At 37.5% G+C, this 26,684-nt stretch overlaps 1 protein-coding gene across 1 annotated transcript in view; it reads right to left on the bottom strand.

Annotated features, from left to right (window-relative positions):
- LOC140240876 (early estrogen-induced gene 1 protein-like) overlaps positions 1-26,684 on the bottom strand; it is a 70,127-nt gene that overhangs the window by 28,109 nt on the left and 15,334 nt on the right. Inside the window, exons 2-4 of the mRNA XM_072320649.1 lie at positions 22,438-22,558; positions 5,005-5,148; positions 1,755-1,801 (exon numbers count right to left, since the gene is read on the bottom strand). Of these exons, the coding sequence (XP_072176750.1) occupies positions 1,755-1,801; positions 5,005-5,148; positions 22,438-22,558 (312 nt within the window). The remainder of the gene's footprint in view (positions 1-1,754; positions 1,802-5,004; positions 5,149-22,437; positions 22,559-26,684) is intronic.

Below are 26,684 nucleotides of genomic sequence, written 5' to 3' on the forward strand. Positions count from 1 at the left end.
CAGTAAAACCAAGGAAAACAACCACATGAAAATGTACTGCAGAGCATTATTTTCATATCGCAACTATATGAAGAGAGATATCTCATGACATGAATGTGATCGACAATTCGAAAATTAAGCTGCTCTATGAACTGATTCTGATGACAATAATAAGACATTGATAATTTGCATATGAAAACACTGATATTTTACAAAATGTGACCAAGAACGGTCCCAATATCAAGGATATCATTGTCAGATAGTCTACTACTATCATTTGAAAGAAAATTTTGCTCTCATTCTTCCCTGATCCTCTGGTCTGATTTGGAAAAACATGCCACTCAAAAACCTCCTTTATCCTTACATTCTAATCTCATGATAGATAGATGTTTTTCATGCATTTTTTTTTTTGTTTTTTTTGTAGTTTTGATTCACACTGATCCATTGCAGAAAACAAACAACAATAAATGTCTCACAAATAATACAGGGGAAAACAGGGGGCAAGAACTCTTTTTTTTCCAATGGCACGTTTTTGTTGAACTTAAATTCACCCGTGATCCTCAGGAATTCAATGCAAAATCCTTTTACTGACAGAAGTAGATGACTTTGTACTGAATGGAACGGTCAAAAACACAGGCTGCTGCAATCCCTCATCCCCGCCACGCAAATTGGCCACGTACACGATAACCTTGGACATACCCTTGTTTGCACACCTGTTGGTCTTTCCATGGGGGAGCACCGGTATATACTGTATCCTCATCCCTAAGCAGGGCTGGAGAATATTTTCAGTCAGATTCTCTTGGGTCTCAAGAATTGATTGAACTTGCGATGAACCTCCGGTTCTATTTGAGCTCATAGGACAGTGCCAACAGCTTTGCTTCCTCCGTTCTGTCATTCATTCCGCTGCTCATTCCTCCGTTCTGTCATTCATTCCTCATACTTTTATTGAATCTACATCTCATTTTTCACTTTTGTAGACAAAGATTTGTAATGGTTTTTGCAGCATACGCAAGGAATGTCACCGGAAGAAACTAATAGGGCCTATATCAAAAACGTCTGCCACGGACCCACAGGACCATTCAAACAACAACTTGGTGGTGTATGATGTACACTCTTCGCATTCAACGAAAGCATCCCCACCCATTATACACTGATGTAAAACATTTTCTTCTTCATTATTAGGCCTAGTCATTCAACTGCATTCAGTTTTAAAGACCAGAATAATTTCACCCTCCAAACGTTTGTATACACACAATGATTTAGAGAGGATCTACTCAAATATTGTAAACACGGACATGGACACAGTAAATTGATCCTTGGATTGTGTGCATGATCGCTTTTCAATAAAACAAGCATGATGAAAATTGATGAGCCAAATTTTAGTTTTACTGCAGGCACCTGACCTACAATGGATAAACAACATAATAAATCCTGCATACATAATTTTATGTCTCCTTCCAACTAAAGGGATAATGCAAACTCTATGCAATAATATTATATGATATGAATCTACATTACATTCTATTTCTCTCTCACAAACACTCAAAATCTTTCAATATCATACTCCCTTTTCCTGTGACCTGTAGCTTTCCTCTTTATGCAGACATATGCTTATCTCTTCCTCTTTCATGCATCCTCCCTGAATATCTTATCACCATGCCAGTCCTGAAATTATTGACTGACCGAAAAAAAAATAAAAAATTGCATTGTATCTGAGAAGAACATAAAGGTCATGAAAACAAATGCCCAGGCCAGAGAGCAATTCGAATACTCACGCTTTGAAACAGGGATCGCCAGATAGTAGCAACATTCCAATGTTGACCTGGGGGCAGAAAGAGGAAATCAAAATAAACGAGTGAAATGAGATAATCTGCTGTGGGCTAGTGCAATTCTCCTAACCTCTCTCCTTCCCTCTCTTCTGTTTTTTCTTCTATCCCTCCATCTCTCTTCTCTCTTTAATACCTTTTGTTTCTAAAAAGGAGCATTATTCAAAGATTATAAGGCACAGTTTACTGGCTGCAGTGTCAAGTAATCAAATACTGTCACAAAAAGAATAATTCACACGTTACAACATTACTTTACCAGGAGTTGATAAAACATGTATGCTCCGTATAATTCTTATGACTGTTTGGGTGTTTTTCCTCCTAATATGGCCAAGTATACAGCTGTATATTGAGTGTAAAATTAGAAACTTTTGCACAATTAATTTCTCTTGCTGCACCAATTTGGGAGGACTTTTCATTGCTGACTTTGTGGATGAAAGCAATTTTGTACATCTTTAACTATCTCCAAAGATTATGCATGTTGCTATTTTAACAAGAGCCCAGTCCACTGCAAACATTACAGCAATTTCCACACCACCATAAGTTACACTTTTACAGTATGCCTTGCTGAAAATTTCAGTGTCTAGACTATTCTGTCTGCCCTACTGACTTGTTCTATTTGATACCACATTGGGAAAATAAGTTGGGCAATATGAACTTCACACATTCTTAGATTTATCACTGAAGGAGAATTGGTATGATGAGAGAGAGAGGGAGGAAGTAACCGACATGTTAGCCTGTTGGCCTATAAATCAAAATATCTTGAATCTACAAAATGTCTGTTTGCCTATGAATTATAAAATTATATTTCTTTTATGAGGAAAAAAGTCTAGAATGGGAAGAGGCATTATTTGTACATTCACACGTCCCAGATCCTCTGACAAATTATGCTGTATGTCTGATACAGTGACAAACACAGTAAATCACGGTTAGATCCCCCCCCCCCCCCCCCCATCTTCCATTTCCATCTTTCCAAAAGAAAAGATTCTGGAAAACCCTTTATTTGACACTTGAAAACACTAAAGCCCTTAATATAGCGGAGGATGAAGGAGGGAAAAGGTATTGCAAAGGAACAAGATAAGGTAAGGAAGGGGGACAAACGGGAAGAATTTTCAAGGCTAACTATTTAACTACTGGGATATTTGATACATAGTAGTATTAGTACAGAAGAACGCAATGGGGGGGGGGGGTGCACTCATTCATATCTGAGTTAACCAACTCAGTAAAGTTCTATGAATGTTTGCAGTCACATATGTTATACGGGAGAGATGTATGTGATGATTACTGCAAATATCACAATGTAATGAAGTCAATATGGCCGCCAGCCTGTCCCTAATGGTCATCTGCCCAAAAAGGCCACCTCTACGCTTCCCTCAAGAGGCCAGTCTAGAAGGCTTGACTGAATCTCAACGGACGTTCGGAAAGAGCTGACTGAGCTTCACTCTTTTCGATGATGTGAAAAGCAATGACTCACTAACACCTTGCTTGAGCATGGATGGGGTGCTTAAGAGTCGTATGACATTCTCTGCTCAGTTGTGCATCATACCCAAAACATATATTACTTTGAAAAGTTATGGATGAAGGAAGATTCATAACAGGAATTGAAATATTTTTTGTATATTATTGACATATCCCATGATCTCTCTATTCAATACAACTATCATATTTCTTTTTATGGGGGGGGGGGGGGAGTGGAAGGGAGTGAGAGAGGGTAGGGTATAAAGGATATAGAAAGAAAGATAGCTATTTGGTATACAACCCCCCCCCCCCAAAAAAAAAAAATAGAAATAAAAATAAAAATAAAAAAAATAAGGTAGCTTTATTCTGAGAGAAATAGACCTGAATTTGTTTTGGACATATTTGTGTTGATTGAGGGATCTCAGTGCAGGGCAGGGCAGGCAGCGACTTGCCGTGGCTCATGATTTATTCAAGGCCCCCTTTGCCCAGCCAGCCATTTTTCTGGTGCATACTAACGTCACTTCTCGATATGGCTGCAGGCTGAGATCTGCAACAGTGCTGCTTTCAAATTTGATGCTGAAATCAGTTCTCGTGGAAATCAGTTCTAGCACAAGTGCTGTCATTTTGATACACGTGAAGCAGTGCCCAACAAAGTGACATTGAATTCTGAAACTGTGTGTCCCCTATGGACAGCGTTGGTTACGTACCATTATGATAATGAGAGTTGTCTTTTGATGTAGCCCTCCCCCCACTCCCCCCCCCCCAAATGCCTTTATATCCTGTCGCTCAATACATGGAAAATATTTTTCCTATTTGCCCGACTTGGCATTTGGGCATCCTCGGAGGTGAATGTTGCAGTTCCCTTGTCAAACAGTGAGTGTTCAATGTCCTGGGTACGCTTACAATGTAGATTGGTGTGTACAATGTAGCAACAGTGTGGCATGTCATTACCAGCACATTAAAAACCATAGAAGAAACAGCGAAAAAATCACATTATTCATTACTAGGGACAAGGGAGTTGCCATGGCACTCACAGCCATTGTGGGTGGGTGAATGATGCGTCACTAAACTGAATACATTACTTATAAACCACATCTTGGTGTCACACACTAACACTACACCTCAAAGTGTCCAACAAAGTGTAAAGGTCCACACCATGCTCTGACACAGGTGGCTGTAGTGTAATTTCATCTCATGGTGTAAACTAATCACCCCTTGTGACGATACAAAGTACTGTGTTACATGCAGTTTACACACATACAGCATAAAGGATACATTTTTTTGGCTTCATTACAATAATGTGCTAGAGCAATGTTTGCTTTGTTTTTTCCTTTTTACAATAAAGTCAACCAGCATTCCAAAATATCTGGCTAATATCACGGATTAGAATCCAACATGCTATCTTGATGATTCTTGCACTCGAATGAAGAGTTGCTTACTGGTCAATTTGTGTAAATAATTGTGGAGTAGAGTTGTACATAATTCATTATAGAGATTCTCTAATATATCCGAACCGGCTAGCCTTCCCACTCTACGGTATCCCTATGCTACCGGGTATTTAGGTAAATGGACCCATGTGAATGAGATGTGCTGTCCATGTGGGAAACAGACCACATGTCACATCTCGTGAAGAAAATATTGTATGCTACGAAACTTGATACGATATTGATCCCACAAACATTTGCACTTCATCCCTTCTGATAAGAAATGATTGGCACTCACTACGACAGAGGCCAATACGCACCTTTAATGTACTGTTATCTTGTCTGTTTTTGGTGTCGTAACCTTCAAGGAGGTATCTTCTCGACGTGGACCCCGCCCCCGCAAACTCGGCCAGGTTGATGTCGACGAACCCGCATTTTGTATACGACTTTCCACCTTTGACTTCCTGTGAATGAATAATAAGAGAAAAAACAATGATGACAACATTGTCTCATGTGACTCAATACATCTTTCCTTGATTACAAAGAAATTTGTCCAAATCTTCTTGCTTACATGAATATGACAGCTCTTTTCTGAATGTTTTTGTTGTAATATTTGTGTTTATAGCCACAGCAACCATAGGAAACTGGCAACATGACTCTGCATTCAAATACATTGATAGGAAAACACTAACACCACAGCCTGTAACATCCCGATAGTCACTGAGTGGAATGCAAATGCCATTTACCAATATTATTTGCTGAAGCTAAAACATACTACTTGGAAGGGCTCAAAATCATCTGCCACCATTTGGAATTTGCTTGCACTATCTCGAGAAGCTCTACCAAAAACTTGTCTGGCTGACGCCATTCCCCGAAGTACTAATAGTAACAAGTTGTTTTGTGGTATTTTGAGATCAAAAGCGTGAAATAATAAAAACTGGGATATAAACTTTTATTCCTAAAGTACCCTCTCCATTCAGTAGAGGATATGTAGAATGGTGCTAGCACGTGATGATCGAATTGTGTTCAAGCAATGGCAATGAATTGCATGCAGACTCACGCGTGATGGACACCACTGTGTCCGATACATTGTAATCGATGTAACTGAATATGAAATATCGCATACCAAGCACAATTTGGGTCAGCTCTGAGACTATATACTTATGGAGAAGCTTTTGGGTTCATATTTCACATTTTTGTCACTACCTTTTATAGTGAAATGGTGTTATGGCAGCATACATTTCACATGTATCTTAATATGCATACATGTATTTTATATGTTTATTTTTAATAGAGCAACAATCAAAAACTCTGCAAGGCATAAGAACTATGTTTTGTCTTAATACCTAATGACTACCTCTTATCATACTTTAAAAATAAGGCTCCATGGTACAAAGGTTCTAAGACAGTAACATCCAAAGGTTGTGGCTGCTCCGGTGACAACATACTGGCCCTCCAAATTCATTTTTGTTGCCATGGCAACTGCTATAATTGTATGTCATTGGCACGTCAATTGTTTGATGTAACATGTTGGGTCCCACAGTGTTTTTCCTTTTAAATATCATTAAGTTTAGCATTCATTAGCAGCATACAGACAGACATTTATGACCTGATAGCTAGACAATCATTCAGCAATTTCTACAAATAAGTACCAAATATAAAGAGCACAAAATCCACATACATAATTTCAAAAGTCACAATTTTTTTTCAGGTAATGCCACATTTTTCCATAATCTCTGTTGTATGTAACTTGCTATCACATCACAATATTTAGCGACAACATCCTCCACAGATCAATTAAAACTCACAGTTGATACATCATAATTCAATTATGTCTACATGTATATAATGGGATTTGGCTAACAAGAACACTTTCCCTGATTATGATGAAGTATGCCACATTGTATGCAGAAAGTGCAGCTACAAAAACATGTACATGTACACCTGTTGTACAGTGTATGTCCTTCCTATTGATTTCTTATTCAAATTGTCGGGATATGCCTGCCAATGCAACCCTCTGCTCACAAACACCTGAGCAAATTTCAACGAGCCTTATTAATTGACAGACAGTGAATACCAAAAGCTGCCACAGGAGTTTTGTGAAATTTTAGGTCAAGTCTGGATTTTTATTCCATATCAAAAAGTACATGTAATGATAAACACAGAATTCATACGCAAACGAAACAAGCTGGCTGACAGATATTGAAAATTGCTCACAAGCAGAACAAATTTTAACATGACAACCACTTTTCCTGTTTACAAGGTAGTCAGACACATGGCTATATATGCATTGTAGTTACTTTGTGAGTTTCACTCATGTCAACAGGTCACAATACACCACGCAAATAGCAATGTGTATGCACAGGTAAAGGACAGGTACAGTCATATGAGGTAAAGACGCAAGCAAAACATTATGAAAGAACAAAATTTAAAAAAAAAGTAATTTTCCGTGAGTGAGGATACTTGTACACAAATACATAAATAACCAGGGTGGCAGTGTGAATGTGCAAAGCTACTACATGTATGAACTGGAATTTTAAGCAAACGTTTCAGTGATGTTCATTTAAATCATCTTCTCTCTCTCACTAAAAAAAAAAAAAAAAAAAAAAAAAAAAAAAAAAGCGACAGCTGAGTAAACGTAACGAACGGACAACCTCTCACGATTTACACAATGCACTGCAGACGTGTACATTGTCAACCTGTGACATCATCACCACGGTAGACAATTCTGAGGAATTTTACCCTTTTTCTAGCCTTACAATCGTGGCCTCCCTCAAAAGAGCCTGCCTATGCTACACAGCCTGATTGACTGGCTGCAATGCAAATCCCATGCACAACTGGAATACCCTCTGTCTGTTTAGGAGCTAGTAACCATGGAAACAATTGTTGCTGATGACATCACTGTTCCACTCTGTGCTGCATGGTTCAACAGACATTTATTTGGCAGGTTTGAAAGGCTGTTGCTCTTAAATTTAAGAAAAAAGGAATAAACATCATCATCATCATAATAGCATGTGACAGTAAGTCATAGGAACGAAGGACTTTAAAATTATAATGATGCTAATAATAGAATATCATTTATATTGCGCCATTTCTATTACAGAAGTGCTCAAGGTGCACTCATAGATGAAAGCATGAAGATATTAAAGCTAAACACTATTCTCACAGGAAGTACTGGTAGTATCCCCTTAAAATGGGTTGGCTCTAGCCAAGACAAACTTGAGGCTTGCCTTCTATCTTTCACTGAGAAGTGTAAGGTCATGAACTTTTCAGACTCTGTCATGCCTCCCTGTTGCTACAATGACATTACTGTACAGTTGGTACACATGCCATAAACCATATATATTTCATACGATATGAAGCTAGTTATTAAAAGAGAAATGATTGTTTCTGTTATTACATTGAAGCAAATTAATCCTAATCAAAATGGCAAACGAAATTGACAAAATATTTGTAATTCACAAACTCTCAGTTGAGAAAGAGGTCCTTCTCTTGCCTAATTGAAAATGAAACACAAAATGTCCCAGGAAGTATTATATCAGTCTTCTGTACTTTTGCAATTGGATATCAGACATTTGTAAAACTGAAATGCAACTGATGTCTTAAGCTGTTCTTATGTATGACTTTCATTTGTATTTTAGGGTTTTATGTTGTTGTGGGTTTTTGGTTTTTTTTTTTGTTCCATTTTGTAATCAGTGTGCCAATATGGGATTTGAAAATGAATTTGACTTGAACATCATTCTGAATCAATGTCAAAATCACACAAATTTTGACTACACAATGGCAGCAACTTGGACAAGAAAACTGAGATAGGAAGTGGAATGGAGAGCTAATGGTGTATACATGTAGAATGCCATATGTACATTGTAGTTTGTTTGTCAGTAAGTCACAGAGACGATGGGCTCTTGTTGTGTTTGTTTCATGTGTGCTACACTCCTGCTAGAACGGATTACCCCAGACATGATGTCCAAAGAAGTGTCCAGCTACTGTCAATGAAAATATTAAAACTGTGACCAGAAGCAATCTCCTAGAAGAGGCGGCGATGAAATTGAGAGCACGGACCATTTATCACAGGAAGTTTGGACCCAAGGAACCTGGACCCTAAAGTGTGATGGATTGGCTACGAAACGAGCCACTGCTCATGCCTAAAGATGAGCAAACCTGACAAATGAAGTGACGAAATGCTTTTACAGCTTGGCTCATTTAAAGCAGTTAATACTCTTCTTAAAGGCCATGCACCACAGATATGGCAGGGAGGTGAGACGAAAACTGATCCTAAACATGACACAGTGTTGTTGTTGTTTTTTTCTCTCTGTTATTACACTGTGATCCCATAAAAAGCATACTGCTCTCTTTTTAATGTACACATGAATGCCATTAAATTCACAAAATACTTTGTATCAAATGTCTTCTTCAAGCATTTATCAAAATGATACAGTACAAATGTATGTCCAGGAAGTTACGTTTGTAGTCAACTCACAGACATAGATTAACTTACACAAAATACACCAAATGAATACAAAAATAAAATTTAAGATCTTAAAAGTTTAACAAATGATTGAACTATGCCATGATCACAGACAAACATAGTATACTTCAAAGAGACTGTAAGATGTCCCTTTACGCTCATTCACTGATGATCAATCAGTAACCCCATACAAGAAATTCTTACGAAGATATTAAAAGATGAAGAACCTACAATAATTAGAAATTTTATATTCAAAATTGTCATTGATGCAGACAGCAAGTATTAGATAACATTTAATACATTAAACATACAGGCTCCCTCGGAAGGCATTTTTCTCTAATTCCCGATAAGATTTCATCAAAACTTGAGCTTTGTCGGTTCTTTCTTTTCATTTTCCTTTTTCCTCTTGTGCTTTTCAGTGGCTCCAAGGACTGGGAGCATCCACTATGTATATGATCCTTTCTTTGTTTGAAATGATAAGTTTATCTGCCATCTGATCGAGGGGATAGCCGGATTGTTGTATCCTGTACAGACTCAAGGATTAGCATGACTCACAACTAGTTGGTTAAGAAGAGAGAGAGACGTGGCTTCCCTCATAACATACACTGTGCAGTCTGCTGACACCCGTACATGTCCTCAGCATTGCATTCAATGCAAATCTCGATGGTGACGCCCGCATCATGCCCACACAAAAATGGTAGCCTACAAATTCTTGCTGCATAATAATGCCTATACTTTCGTATGTTTGATTGCAGGGAATTCAAATACAAGAGAAATCTTAACCTAGTAGGGGTAACACATACTAATCAAATGTGAAATAGATGCATCTTCCAAATGATGTTACATTCCACTAAATACAACAAAAGAAAGAGTTAAGAGTCATTGATTTAAAGCAAACTGCAATGAATGTGTTAACTTAATTTTTTATATTTTTCTAAATAATTTTGACAACAGTCAATGATTTTGACACAAAGAGATGAGGTGGGAACATCATGGTCTTGTATTGTCTACCTGGTTATTATTATTATTTTTTTTTTGGGGGGGGGGATAAAATCACCAAGGAGACATTGGATTATTGAATCATATCAAGTCAAAGTTGTTGCAATGGATTGCTAACGACTTTAAAGGAATGGGGTTTAGAGTTGCTAATTATTCTAATCTTTAAAAAAATGCATCCATGGAACATATTCTGTACATATGTGGGGAAGAGTTCTGGGAAAATGTCATCATCACATCATTCCATATAATCCATATATCTGATTGTGATTGAAATCACTGTTTTGAGAAAACATAATATGATAATACTGAACAAATTTTAAATAAATGATTTTCGTTTGAGATCTCTTTCGTTCTATCGTTAAATGTAACTGTTTGTTTGTTGAGTGTGCTCCATGTGCAAGTCAACTGAAATATGGGGAGGAGTTTCCCTTTAACTGGCTTTTTTTTTTTGGTATTCTTAGACCATTTTTTAAGCTCTTACCTCCATCCTACCTATATAAGCTCCCTTTCCTTTTATGTTGAATACACACAAAGCCTGCATTTCCTGTAAATAAGCATGAGCTTTTGGTTATAGTGTACAATTATTGTGTACCCCTGCTATCCCCCCCCCCCCCTTCATTTTTTATAAAAAGTTGATCCTTTCATGGCTCTCAAACCATGGAACATTCTGAAGAATACCTGACAGAGTTACCATGGTAACAAGTCTTTATTTAAAGGATTTTCCTGCTGTGCAAAACAATGGAGTGTTTGATGGGTGCACTGCCATAGTGGGAAAAAAAAACACTTTGTGGCTATAATACAGCACAATGAACTCTGCATAGATTCCATGTTGAAAAAAAAAAAACATAAAAAAACATAAAAATTGTTAGAACTTTTCCTTGTACCAGGGCCCTATCACATAAAAAGTTGTAATCAAGCATAAGTCATAAAGTCAATCAGAAGTCCAGTATCAGCCAATCAGAACTGACTATTCAGAGACTTATGTTTTTAAAATGTTCTGACTATTACTTGTTCGATTTCAGCTTACATGTACATGCAACAGGACCCTGGAAAGGCATCTCAGCATCTTACAGCAGCTTTAAAATGCATGTCATAAAATATCTTTACTTCTTCTCACAATATAGCTAATACAAAGGCAGCCTGAGCCGAAACATAACAAAGAAGGAAATTTATGGAGAAAGAGAATTCGTATAGGAGTTTTTGATTTGATGAGAAGGGATGGAGACTGTGTGTACAAAAGGACAGCTCTGGAGAGAGAGAGGCCCAAGATTGTGGTTTAATGCCAAATGTGACTGACTGGCCATTTTTCATTCCCTTATTATTCAAAGCTTTAAAGGAACTGTACAGTACTGGTTGAGGTGGGGATTCAGGTTTATAACATTCCTAAGTGAGATAATGAGAAACCGCTTATGAAATATGAAAGAGCATTAAGAAGGATTCAACGTTTATTTGATGAAAATTGGTTTTCAAATGGCTGAGATCTCCAAAAAGGTGATAATAATAAAAGGCGACAGGCCATGCCTTTTATTAGGATCTCTTTGTTTCACCTTGTTTTTAGATATCTCAGCCATTCCAAAACCGATTTTCATCAAATGAATTTTAGATACCCCTTAGAATTGCATGCTCTGTGACATCTCATAGAGTGGTTTCTGAATGTCGCGCAAAGCGTTAAAAGCTAAATCCTCCCCTCAACCAGAACTGTACACACCCTTTAAGCATTCCCAGGGACAAGTCAGTAAAATAATTGGCAAAATACAGCGAATAAAAACTTATCAAATGGGCTGAATAGACAGTACTATTACTAATAGAAATATGTGTAACTTTTCAGATATGGCTATCCTTTCTCTCGATATTCAAAGATTATTGCATGAAAAAAAAGATAGAATAAAGAATTGAGCAAAATTTTGCATTAATTTCATATCAAAAAGAAGTCATGAAAGAAATACATGTACGCACGAGAAGGTTAGACAAGAAGTTTCCTCTTTCAGCAAAACTTTTGATGATTACTAGCACACTCAATCAATGCACAAGTTAGAAAGCTAACTTCAATTCAAGTCAAGGAATATCTTTACTCTCCATACATAACAATCCACTTTCTATTCAGTGAAGAAACTCTACGATCAACACAGTCTCTGAAAACTGACCCTCTTCTGAAATAGTTTTAAAAGAGATAACGATATGTTTCTCTTGCTTTGTAAATAAAAAATGTAATAGTCAGAGGTATTCCCCTGGGAAGCTTTCCAGGGAAACTTTTCTGTCTTCACAGGAGTGACAGAAATCTAATAGAGCGCTAACTTCCTGAGTGGGAGAGTGTTGTGTGAATGTGGTCTAAAAACACAGACCCTCTGTACAATTTTGTCACAAACTATTCTATGCTTGTTCATCAACAGTCATTCTGTTCAAAGCTACTGTGAAGTATGTTACATTATCAACCCCTTTTCTGAAGCTTTTAACAGTTTATTTTGGACCTTCATCTTCACAACTTCTTTGCAGCTTTTAACAGGTATTACAAGCAAATGACCTGATTGGCTAATCAGCATCATCATTATTCAACACATTCTTGTGTCACGTGCATCTCAGTAAATTTCACATCAGCTGATCCTGTCAACAGCTTGCAACAGAATGCTTCAAACAGCAGGTGTTGCATGTACATTGCACCATGTCCATTGTCAAGAAATAATGAACTATTGATTTTTACATTCTTATGGTTGTTTTCAAAACATGAAAAGAACCATTAATGTGGAGAACTGTTGTTTGTTGACAGCATAATTGACTGATCATACTGCACAGGTCATCAAACTTCACTTTCTTAAAGGACAAGTTCACCTTCATAGACATGTGGGTTGAGTGAATGCAGCAATATTTATAGAAGAACACATCAGTGAGAGTTTGAGGAAAATCGGACAATCCGTTCAAAAGTTATGAATGTTTGAAGTTTCTGCTCAGTCACAGCTGGATGAAAAGACTACTATAGCTTGTGATGTCACATGTGTACAACGTTATAAAGAAAGAATAAAGAAAATTCAATATATTTCCATTTTTCTCGCATAACAAAAGAACACTCGACTTCTCTCTTTCAGAAGGCAGGGGGAATAATATTACCCTTGACATACGTCAGTAACAAGTCAATGAAAGGTGCACTTTATTAAAAAAGTAAAGTTTTTTGAAATTCTCTTTTTATTTTCTTACATCGTTGTACGCATGTGACATCATACACTGTAGTAGTCTTCTTACCCAGCAGTGACTGCGAAGATACTTTAAAAATTCATAACTTTTGAACGGATTGTCCAATTTTCCTCAAACCTTCACTGATGTGCTCTACTAATATTGCTGCATTCTCTCAATCCTTATGTATATGAAGGTGGACTTGTCCTTTAAGCATGTACTACGAGTTTGTCTACAAAGTAATTCTTCAGCATACGATTATAAATCAAATAAACCTTAAAATCAAATACAGGGGTGTACATGTATATTCTGTTAACCTTAAATCTTAACAATTGACCACAAAGCCAAGGATAAAGAATAATGGTTAACATACCTCACCTCAAAAGGGTTCCAAATCAGCAGCGTCGTAGTGGTCTGGTGACAATAATGTTATGAATCTGGGCCCCGTTTCATAAAACATGTTATCAATAACAAATTACGATTGTTGTTATAAGCTACAAAAATCTTCGTATCTTACTGGCTGAGAGCAAATTTGTCATTGAAATGTGGCAGTTGTTACTGATAACACGTTTTATGAAACGTGACCCAGATCAGAAAGCCAAAGTATCATTTAAAAAATATATATATATATGCAAGTTAATGCAAATTTCTTTGAATGGTACAACTTCAAATCTTCTGTATTATGCATTCAAAAGTTTCCTTGATAGTAGCATGACACACCATCCTATCCTGTTACAAACGGTACAAATCACATACAGCACTATTTATAGGGATTGAGTTAACTTGGAAAAAAAAAAAACCTTTTTAGTTGGTTGAGTTGTATTTTTGCCCACTAACATTTGGAAAGTGATGACCTTCAGCTGCTTCATTAGTCCGCAGAATAGAACTAAATTTCTGTTTCACAGGTTGCATATTGTGAATGTTAAGCAACATTCATGACCTTCAGCTGCTTCATTGGTCCGCCAGAATAGAACTAAATTTCAGTTTCACAGGTTGCATACTGTGAATTCAAGTTAAGCAACATTCACTTTCAGATAAAAACAGGATGTGTTGTTACCCACTCAATCGTTTTATCATTTGATTTCGTCTTTCGTGATTCTAAAGCAGTGCATAGCGCATAGTTAAACACCACCTCCACAAGTTAAGACTACGCTTTGTTTTCATAATGAATTTAAACCCCTAACATGAGACTTATAGCATTTTTTTTAGCAGAGATCTTATATTTATGTTCCAAAAACCTAAAAGGGCTGTCGAGTGAGACTAGTTTGGCATTGCTCTGCTTGTGTACTTTCTTAAGGCAATGTGCATTCTCGAGAACTTCATGGACCACCTCACTGCCTTGACTTGTGAGTCACAGAGTTTGAAAAATTTGCTTGCTCTGCATGCCACCTCAGAACTGATTTACAAACATGTAGCTGTGCACACAAAACAAAGCAGTCAAAACATACCTAAGAATTTTGCGCACAAAAAAAAATGTCAAAATATTCTGAAATCCAAGTTAAGAAACACATACCACAATATGTGCTACATCTGGTGCTACACTAACACCAGGCTCAAATACACTGATTCTAGCCTCTGCACAAAAAATGCACACATGATTTACCGTGTCTGTACACTATGAAACAAAAACATGGCCATAATCCCCCCCCCCCATTCTTCCTCCATTAACAATTCTTTCCTACACTTGTAAGTCCACAACAATAAAGCCTGTGAGAGGCACTAACATAGACTATTTTCGATTATCATCAAAGGCCCTGAGGTACGTACAGTATAATGTTCATTATTTGTGTCATACAGTGTACTGTAATAGCAATCAACATACAATTTGTATCAAACTGAGCAACTGAGTCAGCGTATGACAAAACACTCAATAGAAATCGATTCATGAACTGACTAGCTTGTTACTGTATACCTCCAAGGGGGGGAAGTATATCCATGGATTTGAATAAATAAATGAATATGAGCCTTTTTAACATAATGCACACTGCCCTGGATAAAACTTGAAAAAAACAAACCATCACGTGATGCATGTGGTGGTCTTTCCTTACATGAGTGCGGATGGAAAAGGATTCCATCATCTGCACAAACAAATCAAACACAAACAATGTGGGAGAAAGAGAGGGGTAGAGGGAGAGAGGAGGAATTAATAATGCATGTTGCACGCTTGCCGTACTCTCGCAGAGCTATTATATTATTTCAGCATGAAGCCAAACAGCAAGGGGGGGGGGGGAGGAAGGAAGGGTATATCATACAACCTGTCAGCCACCACCTGAATATTACATTGTAGGGCCGATGTAATTAGTGTGGGTGAGTGTGGGTGAAAGCCTGGGGTAATTTTGATGCACAAAATCCCCATCTTGTCTCCCTTTAATACATTGGCAACTTCAAATTCAATATCTAAAGCTAACTGCATGGTTGCTTGGGGGAAGCGATTGAATCTGGTAAATTCATAAAATCAGTACAAAATCAGAAAAGCAAAATAACAATGGAAGAAATAAGAAATACATGTACATGTATGTCGTATTAAACAGGAACTTTATCTTCTGGAATGTGTTGCAAATTAAATATAATTCATAAACTTCTAAAGGAGTTCACAAGCTTTCAAATATTTAAATGCATCTATCACTACCATTTACATTAAAATGAAAATATCAAAAAAGCTAGAATAAAAGTTTCTTTTATTTTACTCTATCATATAAAATGGAAATAGAATGGAATTCCTCCTTTAAATCCTGCTTCTGTGTGATGAATTTTAGTGAATAATAGTTAAAAGTTTTACAAATAAATCTGTCTACTTTTTGCCATTTCAAGTACGAGTACTATTTTCCCTCATATTTTGTTGCTGTTGTTATGTGTTTGTGTGTGCATGTGTGTGTCTGTATGTGTGTTTTATGACTCCTGTTATGTAAAAGGTAGCATCCCACATATCAAAACATTTTGGGTCTTTAAGGAATGAAAGTGAACTCAGTGCACCCTATAGGCCAACTCACATTGAAAGACATACCAGTAGTTCTAGGAACTAACATTGGAGAAAAGTACAAGTAAACACACTGCTTTAACTTCAATGTCAATAAAAGATGCTATTTCAGCATTCACGGATATAGGAAGACTGACTATTATGCTATTCATTCTTCTGCCGTAGTAGGAAAATGTTGGGTATAGAGTCTGACCTACATACAATTCTGATGTTTATTCCCATTGTGTACATGAACATTTTGTCAAGAAAAATTTTGAGGCCTAGCAAGAAGGGACAAGCTGCCTCTCATTGGTTCAGACAATGCACACATACAAAATAATTTTGTACATTTTAGCATTCATATGTGATACCATTAAATTATAAGCTGTGCATAGTAGAAATGCCCGTAGCGGCGAACCTGACATTTCCTTCTCTATGTTCCACTGTACGTTGTTTCATAAATGGGTATTATCCTTCATGTCATTAGGATACTGAGCCAGCTGTTCTGCAGTGTGTATTAAAGGACTGCAAAAAGAATGTGATGATGATTCTTAGAGATCTCCACACAAAAATGCACATGAAACCTTCAGATATTACCAGTATGAATAGAGCACCCTACAATAAGACCTGTCAGATTATGCCGAGGAGACATTCAATCTGTTTTACCCATCAAGAAGGTTTTTATTTCAGAAGGCAGCTAGTGTTCATTTGTAGATAATTTCTTGTTGCTGTTTTTTCGTCTTGATGCTGGCCTCAAAGCAGATGCCAACAATTGACAGCTTTATAGCACAATGACACATGAGTGAAACATGGCACCTATTTCAATTTCAGACCCCTGACCATGCCAGACCTGCAAATGAGGACACACACCTAATATACATTGTACAATGAACATTTCTGACAGCTTCATATAGGTGTAAACATGACTCCAGGTGGCATCTCTGGAAGCTTTGCGTAGGTGTAAACCAGACTTTTGATGGCATCCAGTCCCTGGATGGTTGGTGATGGGACTGTATCCGCAGATGATCCCACCGCATCATGGCTGTATGCAAATATACTCTACACGACGGACATCTGCGTGTCAATTTAGGAGCATCTTCTGTGTCACTAGGGGCGCTTTGCCGCCGCCAGAGCTCGAGTCTCGTCTCATTAGGGATTCCTGTCATTCCATCATCTTGTCAGCATGGAGAAGAGGAAAAACAAACTTCTGCAAGCCGAATGATCATTCCCTGTACTGTCACATGCCCGGTGGAAGGGGGGGGGGGGGCAAACCACTAATGAAACATTTGCAGCATTCTAGACATAATTCTGCAACACTCAATGCTTTGCCTGAGGTAAGATCAGACAAGAATCTGGCTTCTTGTAAACAGATATAATTTGTTCTGAGCAAACTCTTACAATAACTGCACAGCAACTGGGATTTTAGACATTACAGAATATCCTTCCTCCATCGCATTTTTGCATACAAGTGTACGTTGTAAGGCTCAGATTTGCAGAAAAAAATATCAAAAGGGTCAGATTTTTTAAAAGAAAAGTCAATGATCAAATCAAATTGTGCTCTAAAGGTTTATTACAAAGCAAAAACAAAAATAATACAATAAATGGAAAAAAAAATTGAGAGAATGCTTGTGTGCATGTGAGGATGTGGATGCATTGCACAGCATCCATAATTACACTACACTACAAGCTACAAGTATCATGGACAAGCAAGTAGATCAAGTGGCTACAACTTTGCAAATGATGTCAGTACCATTTGCAACTGTGTCACATTACAATTCCAGTGAAATACAGTGTACTCGTGTACAATATTTGTACATAATATGTTTATAACCAGCTGGACTTAAAGGCCCGAATTCACGAAGGTGGTACAAACGAAACCATGGTTTAAACCATGGATGAAAACCATGGAGCGCCAAGTGTCGCACGGAATATTTCGTTACAATATTGGTCATTTCGTCGACAAAATGACCGTTTTGTTAACGAAATTATCATTTCGTGGACGAAATGTTCATTTAGTTACAAAATGTTGTCATTTCGTTACAAAATAATCATTTCATCGACGAAATGACTGATTTCGTAACGAACTATTCCATGCGACACTTGGCGCTCTATGGTTTTTGTCCATGGTTTAAACCATGGTTTCATTTGTACCACCTTCGTGAATTCGGGCCAAAGGGTTAAGTATTGGTCAGTCTCAATCAGCTTTCCAAACACACCAGCACTTATACCCAGCCTTCTCAGATGACAGCTTGAGTCAAGGCTATGTCCGTTTGTTTGTTTGTTTGTTTGTCTTTTGGGGGGTATTTGTTTTTGTGAAATCATGTTTTCTTTTTCTCAGGTTTCAGGAAACTCTATTTGGCTGACTCAATGGCAAAACATCTAGCAGTTCTACTGGAGTCAATTTGAAGTGTATGTGAATGCATGCACTCATTTCCACCCATGAAGCTCATATTAAAATTCATGAATTATATTCATTTAATCATTCATTATTTAATCATTCATTCATTCATTTAATCAGTTAGTCAGTCATGAAATACCTTAGTATGTCAATTCATGCAAACTGTATGGAAATTGTGCTTGGGGATTACAGCACGCCCAGAACATAACATGAACAATAATTATTCATCGATTTTAAGGGAAACAGTATCATAACAAAAGTAACAATGCGTCTAACATACATGCAACAGATCAATTTGATAATGTTTCAACTTAAAAGAATGTTTATTGGTATTACACCTACATATTCGGTCGTCAGACCTAAAGCTGGATATTACATCATTGTACTAAAGACTAATTTTATTGTTACTAAAGATACCAGAGACAGATTTCAAGGGTTAACGAAAGAGGGAAAACGGAGGTTCCGCTTTTACCATCACTTCCACTTTTCTGGTTGCAGGAAATCATAAGGACATGCCGCAATAGCGCTTTTCCTGGTTTTGAGATAGTTCCATTATACAGCAGAGTGGGTAAGGCCAGTTTGAACAAAATGACTGCCCCTTTAAACCACTTTCAAAACAAACAAGTCCACAGATAGATGTTATTGCTTTATATATTCGAAATGCTTTATAAATCATATAATCATACATATACTCAGATGTACACTCATGTACACTGTAGCAAAAGTCTTCAAAACAAAAACCTCCAAAATACTCTGGTTGATTGCATGACTTCTGCAGAATGCATTGCAACCTGGGAAGAAATGCTTATCACTGTTTTCATGCTACTGTAATAGCTGTTATTTTCATGAGGATTTGATTTTTGCGAATTTTGTGAATCACTGTTGGACCGTGAGTGTTGCCATGCAGTAGGATCCTAATGTACTTATGATAGCATTGCTGTCTTTTCAACAAAAAAAAACATAACAACAACAAACATAAATTATCTCACGAAAATGTCCATGGCATGATTTCCTCATTCGCGAAATAATCTATGCCAAAATAACAGCCTATACAGTACTACATGACTTACATTCTTCAAGCCACAAAATTTATACAGCACTCTGGGCTGTACGCTGCCAAAGAAATAGTCACTTCCAGCAAATGATTTTGAGATGAAATTTGGTGGTGACTGGAAGGCATACAAAATGAGGGCATAGTGAACCATGGGGGTGGGGCACAAAATAAATTCACTTTTACAACATTAGATGAATAAATGCCCGCAGAGACAGGCTTACTGCACTCAGGATACAAATTGCCCCTTATGGACTTGTACTATTAGTATGGGAGATAAATGAAAACTCTGCAATGGGTAAATTTCCTGTCTCTTTTGGGGTGTCCTTGGGGATATTTTTGTCTATCTTATTTTTTTTTTATAATATTAATAGTAATCCCTGCACTTTTGGCGATGAAGTTACTCATATTACAATGTACTTTAATACAGCAGTGTATGAAAGTTGTTTATCGCATAGCCCACGGCATCCATTTAGGTATGTATACAAGATATCAATGAATATATGAGAAAATGCTATTTGGTGTACACTGTATTTGCTGCAACCAATGGTGATACTGCATTTTCCACCTATGCAGATGGGGAACCAAATTGATGCATCTGTGTAAACATACACTCTACTTGATTGGTTCATTTCTATTTTAGATGCCCTGGTAATAAATCTATTTAGCTGAAAGAAGCCAATTTATATAAGACATTGATATAATTTTCTAACTTGCTTTGTTCGTCCTCTATTTGCTATGAAGCATGCACAGCGGAAAGGACAAAAGAGATCAAGTTTTGACTCATCAATTACTTTTGTCGTAAATTTCTATAACCAGGTAATGAGGAAAATTGGTATAATGGAACATACAAAATTCATGCAATATCATAGCCTAATGGCTTACATGCTGAAATTAAGTCAAGTATGGAAGAGAGAAGTACACATCAAGAAGACCATACAATAAAGGAAAGGGCGATGACCGACAGTGCACTCTGCGCTTTTCCAAGTTCTATTTCATTTTTATTAAGTTTTTACTTGGAGTTCTTCAAATGACTGCAACACCCTACACTGAGTTTATACCAGTGCTCAATTAAGAATTTTGTAGCATGTGATCTATCAAACACTGATTAATCTCGATTCTTCAGTTGAAAAACAAAAGTACATGTATTTATTTACAACATTATACCATACATTACATCGTAATAGAATATTGATATTAATATTGGAAAGACCAATACAGGCAAAAATCCACTTGAAACAAAAGGTTGTCTGCTTCTAGAGGGTGTTTCACAAAGAATTTAAGTCAATCTTAGATTCCAACGATCAACTTAAAATCATGGTATGTCATTGGTTTTTTTATTTATATAGTATGATTTCAGAATCCACTTCAATCATGATCAAAATTTACGGAAAAAATTCCTTTGTTCCCAATTTGATTTTGTATATTCATGCCAGTGTAAAAAAAGTCTCAAAAATTTTCATTTTCATTTGGGAGTGAGAATATAACTGAAGACACACACAGCCTACCATTATTTTAAGTTGCTCAAGATAACAATTAAGATCGAATTAAATTCTTTGTGACATGACACATACAATTCAGTAACATGATGCAATGCATATTAAACACTTTAAAGGTAGGGAATCCCATTTGCATGCCTTAAATGAAGAGTTGTATAAATACAGTGGTATGTTGAAGAGAGTATCATTTTAGAAACTCCCATAAAGTATTGAAAGTGGAAGGTAACATTTAGTACATTTTTATTGACCGTTAGATTTTGAATTGAATTTTTTTCGGGGCTCACCGTAAATTCCAGTACATTACTAGGCTACCTTTGCAGACCCATGCACTGCATGTGTGTCCATCATGTATATTTTGTGAAGAAAGTTCATCCAAATTTACAAACATTTCTATATACATTCTTGTCACACACTCTATATGTTATTACCTCAGCTCTTATACTTTTAGATTTGTGTTTATAGATAAAAGATACAGAAGACTGCAACAAAAAGGCTTAAGTATGGCTGACACACAGAACTACTGAGTAGCTGAGTTTTGTGCATTATTCAAATTGTAGATAAATGTTGACTTCCAAATTTCTCAGCAGTGGCCTAAACAAGTCCCCTGAGGTTCATATTTAATGTTTTGCTGCATTTTGGGAGGTCTGTAAAAGGTAACCCCTACCTTTAAGAAAATACTATTTTCACACTTATAGGGGCATGACAAAGTACATTTTTCCCACTCACACAAATACACCCAGGTAGGCAAGGGCCCCATACTTTGAACAGGCATGTACCTGTTCTTTCACTTGCCCTGTAGTGATTTTTAGTTGCCCCAGCAAGCCGGCAAGTAGATTTTTGGCACCCTTAGCTACTACATCGTGTACACTTAACGGCCTCCTAGCAGTAAAACATTGTAGCACACACACACACACACACATACACAAAAGGTAAGGCTGGGCATTTTTTCCTTATTCACTTTATGTTCTGGACATATACAAAAACAAAAACAAAAATGCTCTTTAACACCAATATGGAGTATTATATCATACACATCCTGGAATTCCAGTCTTTACTTTGGCAGGACTTTAATAGCACAAACAGAAACATAAAAGCACATAAAATCAATGCAAACATTGAGATACACGACACATCAAACATATTGGGCCTACATGTACAGTACAGCCGACACCAGCATACTGTGTATTACAAGATCCTTGACGTGTGTGACAACATACCTTTCTGATGGATACCCGGCACATACACGGTTCCAGGATCCCTGAAGTTGCGTTGGCGCTCATCCGGCAGTTGAAGCTAAACTTGGTACCCCAATGGACTGCATGGTCTTGAATTTCCTCCCTAAAATGCAAAGGAGAAGAATAAAAGCTCATTTATCAATGACCCCTGAATAGAAATTTGGTGTCACTGATTTAGAATGGCAAAGGAATTGTATAAACTACATTATAAAATGGGTTCAAGAATGTAGCCAATCGGAAGCGCTGACATGAGTCACGTGTGCGTGCATTAATTTCTCACTAACATGTACGGCCTGACTCACAATGTTTACACTAGCAGTGCGCACTCAATCAGTTGTTACAAATGCGTCGCGCGCTACTATACGCGCTGTCAATCCTGTAAACAACTTCTAGTTCAGGCTGCCAGCCGGCTTTCTTGTGGATACATGTGGCGTACGTATACTCTTATACGTACATGCTCACAGTACTTGTATGTGCGGGATTTCCGAGTGCGACGTGCGGAATATGTTTGGGACGAACATCTTCGGACATCTTGACTTTTTGACTTGAGCTAGTGCTACATATAGCTGACTGGTATTGACCCACAAAGGTACATGAAAAATGCTGTTAGTTTTCGACCCATTTTATAAAACAAATGATGCCCAGGATTATTTCGTGGCGTTAGTGGAGATGCAGCTCACTCTCGGGTATTTACAATGTAGTGCAACATGCACTCGGCTTCCCCTCGTGCATGTTTCACAATTGTATACCCTCGAGTTGGCTACATCTCCACTAACGCACTCTATCCTGTGCATCATTTGTATATTATTCTGCATACAGAGATTATGATTTTATACACAGTATTTCAGCACTTTTTAGTGCTTAAAAACACAAATATTCTTCTGTTAAATCATAAATAACACAATTTTCAGGCAGTGCACACCTCAATACTTAACTTAATTGGTAAGTCTTCAAATTGAAGAATTTTTGGATTTTAAGTTGATATTTACCCGCGATACTAAGTCTGTCAAGATCCTGAATGCTACAATGCGAAGCCCCATTACGCTATGCGTATGGAGCTGCTGGTCGCTATGCGTATGGGGCTGCTGGTCGCAGTTAATTGCATGATTACTAAGAAATGAGAGCACTTTGGGGTGAGTAAGTCTCACAGTGTTAGTTATATGAAAGGTACTTTGACCTGAAACACGGAAATTCAGGGAAACATTTGAGGTACCAAAACTTTTTATTATCTTTAACTCCGCGTTAAAACTTCAGCGACCCTAAAAATCAGTGGCGCCTGGTCGGTCACTGGTCGGTCACCGGTCGTTGTTCGACCGGTTTTGGCTAAAAACTCGCCGACTGGTCGCTGAGCAGGCTGATTTTGGGGGTTGTGACCGTAGCCTTACAGTGAAAGGAAGGCCGGGCACAGCCCGGCCTTTTTACTGGCTGTAAACAGGGTCTAGTCCCAAATGTATGGCTCTTGCTAATTTGTAAGCATGTGATTGCTTCTTCTGTGGCCAACTGTGAAATAAATCAAGCATTTGATCAACTTAAAAAGAGCTCCATAAAAAGGGAATTTCTGTAAGACAAGATTTCATGCTCTTTCATTTATATCAACTATACGATGTAAAAATGCTACCACTAAACCAACCATACATTATACTTTATAGCAAGCTTTAATTCAAGCTGGTACAGTGTAGCTAAATTCTGGATTCATGTGGCTGGGATTGGGTGAAAAAAAAATCCTTTCATTAATATATCGCTATACAAAAACAGGTTGCATCACCTTCAAAAGAACACCCCTGCCCTTTCATTAAGTACAGGCCATTTGAGATTTCCATTAGCAGTGCAGCCTATACAGGATGTAATTAAGAGCACGCTGTATGGAGAACTGGCTGGTAGGGAATAGAAATTTCATTTGATGCTGGTGAAGGCATCCACCAATAAGTGGGTTACCAGAACCAATGAAATGAGACGGGCCTGGTGGAATTCACTCAGTATACATTGTAGCTACATTGAACCATTTTTTTGTCTTTTTGCAAAATTTGTGTACAATGCACAGAGCACATTTCTACTACCTTCTTAAATGACAACTTTGCATTTGCACAGTGACAGATGTTTGATGAATATTTACACCAAACTCAGTTAACATACATCGTCGAGTTTGCAATGATTAACACTGCTAACATGATTGTAGGATAGTGATAAATTGGCTGCCAGCAATGTTATAAAATGCCCTCAGCCTCATCCACATAAATATCTCTAGGCTGATTAACACTCAAAAGCTATATTGAACTGCATTGCAAAAAGATTCTATTTATCACCATTCATACATGGCCCCCACCCCCCCCCCCAAAAAAAAACTCACTCAATTGCATGTGAATCACTCCTAGTCCAAATCTCCCACAATAAAAGCCAATTCATAATTCCAAAAGTTGTACCTCATACAGTATCATAACTGTATCAATATCATACTGTACATACAATGTGCACATATGGACAAATGACCATTCTTTTCTTCCTCAGCTAGTTTCGCACTCCACTTGTCAAAGTGGCATACCAGACCCTGTAATGCACAACTTTGCCGGACGTAACTATTTATGAAATTCCTGTTCAAACAAAGAATGAACCTGTAGACCAACTGGGGAAGCACTTGTTTCATTGTTTGGTATTGAATGCAATAGCAAACTTTTTAATTAATAATGCCACATACTTGGCTTTAATGAACACTTTTTTTGTTGTTGCTGTCAGTCAGACATGCTGGCAAGCACCATTTATAGGGATTACCGTATATTATGAATACCTTCCACCTGTTATCGTACATGACCTTTTTCTGCTTACGTGCAATATGGAGTTCTACAAACTGACTTAACCTGTTACATACGGAAACCTGATGACCTGTGCACTACGTCTATGGGGATTTCAGAATTCAGTATGGGATGGGTTAATACAAGAGCATGATCTCAAGCACTCTCATCCGAGGTCTTAAGCAGCGAGATGCATTACATGTATATCGGATCAAAGGAACTGATTTCATGTTTTCATGTGCTGTTCACACAAACTGCACAAAGCAAATGAAGGGTTTTAAAAAAAATCAAGATGGACTCATTTTTGCATCGCCATGTGGATTGAGATAGTTCATGTTTTTGTGTGTGTGTGTGTCACACACACACACACACACACACACACACACACACACACACACAAAGCTTCCCCATTACATTCCTAAAATTATTTTTAAAAAACACTTTTTTGAAGGGGGGTGTGAGAGTGGGCCTAATGTTATGCAATGCTCATCAATTTGTTGCCAGTTTGTGATCAGCACAGTTCTGGGCCCCATTTAATACAACTGATTGGCTGTTACTTGGAAGTTGTCATTTCACCAAAAGTTGTCATCCTAACATCTTTTATGAAATGGGGCCCAGATCGATTCACAATGTCCAGATTAGTCACTGGACTTTGAAATATTGAGTGAATCTGTAAGAAGCCTTTTCTCTTTTTAATATTATAATCATACACATTCTACATGGAATAGTCAGTCCTCATTGCATTTTGATAGAGGCATCATGGTTAGTAGGGAATTCACACCTAGGCTAGCTGAGCATACATTATTTATCAGGGGTGATTGAAAGGTTATGATAGTCCCATGGACAACTTGTTCAATGTGCAAACAGTCATCATTTACAAGAGCAATGGAAAAGTTTACACTCCGAGTGCCAGCAGGGAGCATCTCGGTTTATTCTTCAGAATCAAGGCAGCTGTTCTTCTCGGCAAATGCTAATTTGTGATGGGGCAGATGGTGTGACGTTCTCTGCTACAAAACTACAGTAGTAGCTTGTGAGCAGTAGGTTCGCAGTCTACGCTACCCTGTGCGCTGTGCATTAGGAGGAAAACAGATGCTCTGCATGAACTGTTGAGCAGTTTTCCAGTCTGATCAATAAAAACAGCAGAATCGAGAGCGTAGTGTCAATATTCCCCGCACACCTGCATTTATGAGGAAAACTGTCAAGAGGGGTTGATAGTTTGTGTGAGCTAATCAAGTCAAACACTATGAGAAGTGTATACGGAAAAAAATTGTCATAAGCACATAAACATGGCAGTGTGCAACTTAAATGCAAACAGCTGATTGCATCACATCCTAACCACTGGGTACTGTAGTTATGTCACCACATTTCATGGAGAACCTGAGAATCTAGCTCACTGAATCTGTAACCATTTTATGAATATCTTTGGCAAGTTATGACAGGTCA

The sequence above is a fragment of the Diadema setosum genome, chromosome 17 (assembly GCF_964275005.1).
Source record: "Diadema setosum chromosome 17, eeDiaSeto1, whole genome shotgun sequence".
Classification (NCBI taxonomy): Eukaryota; Metazoa; Echinodermata; class Echinoidea; order Diadematoida; family Diadematidae; genus Diadema; species Diadema setosum.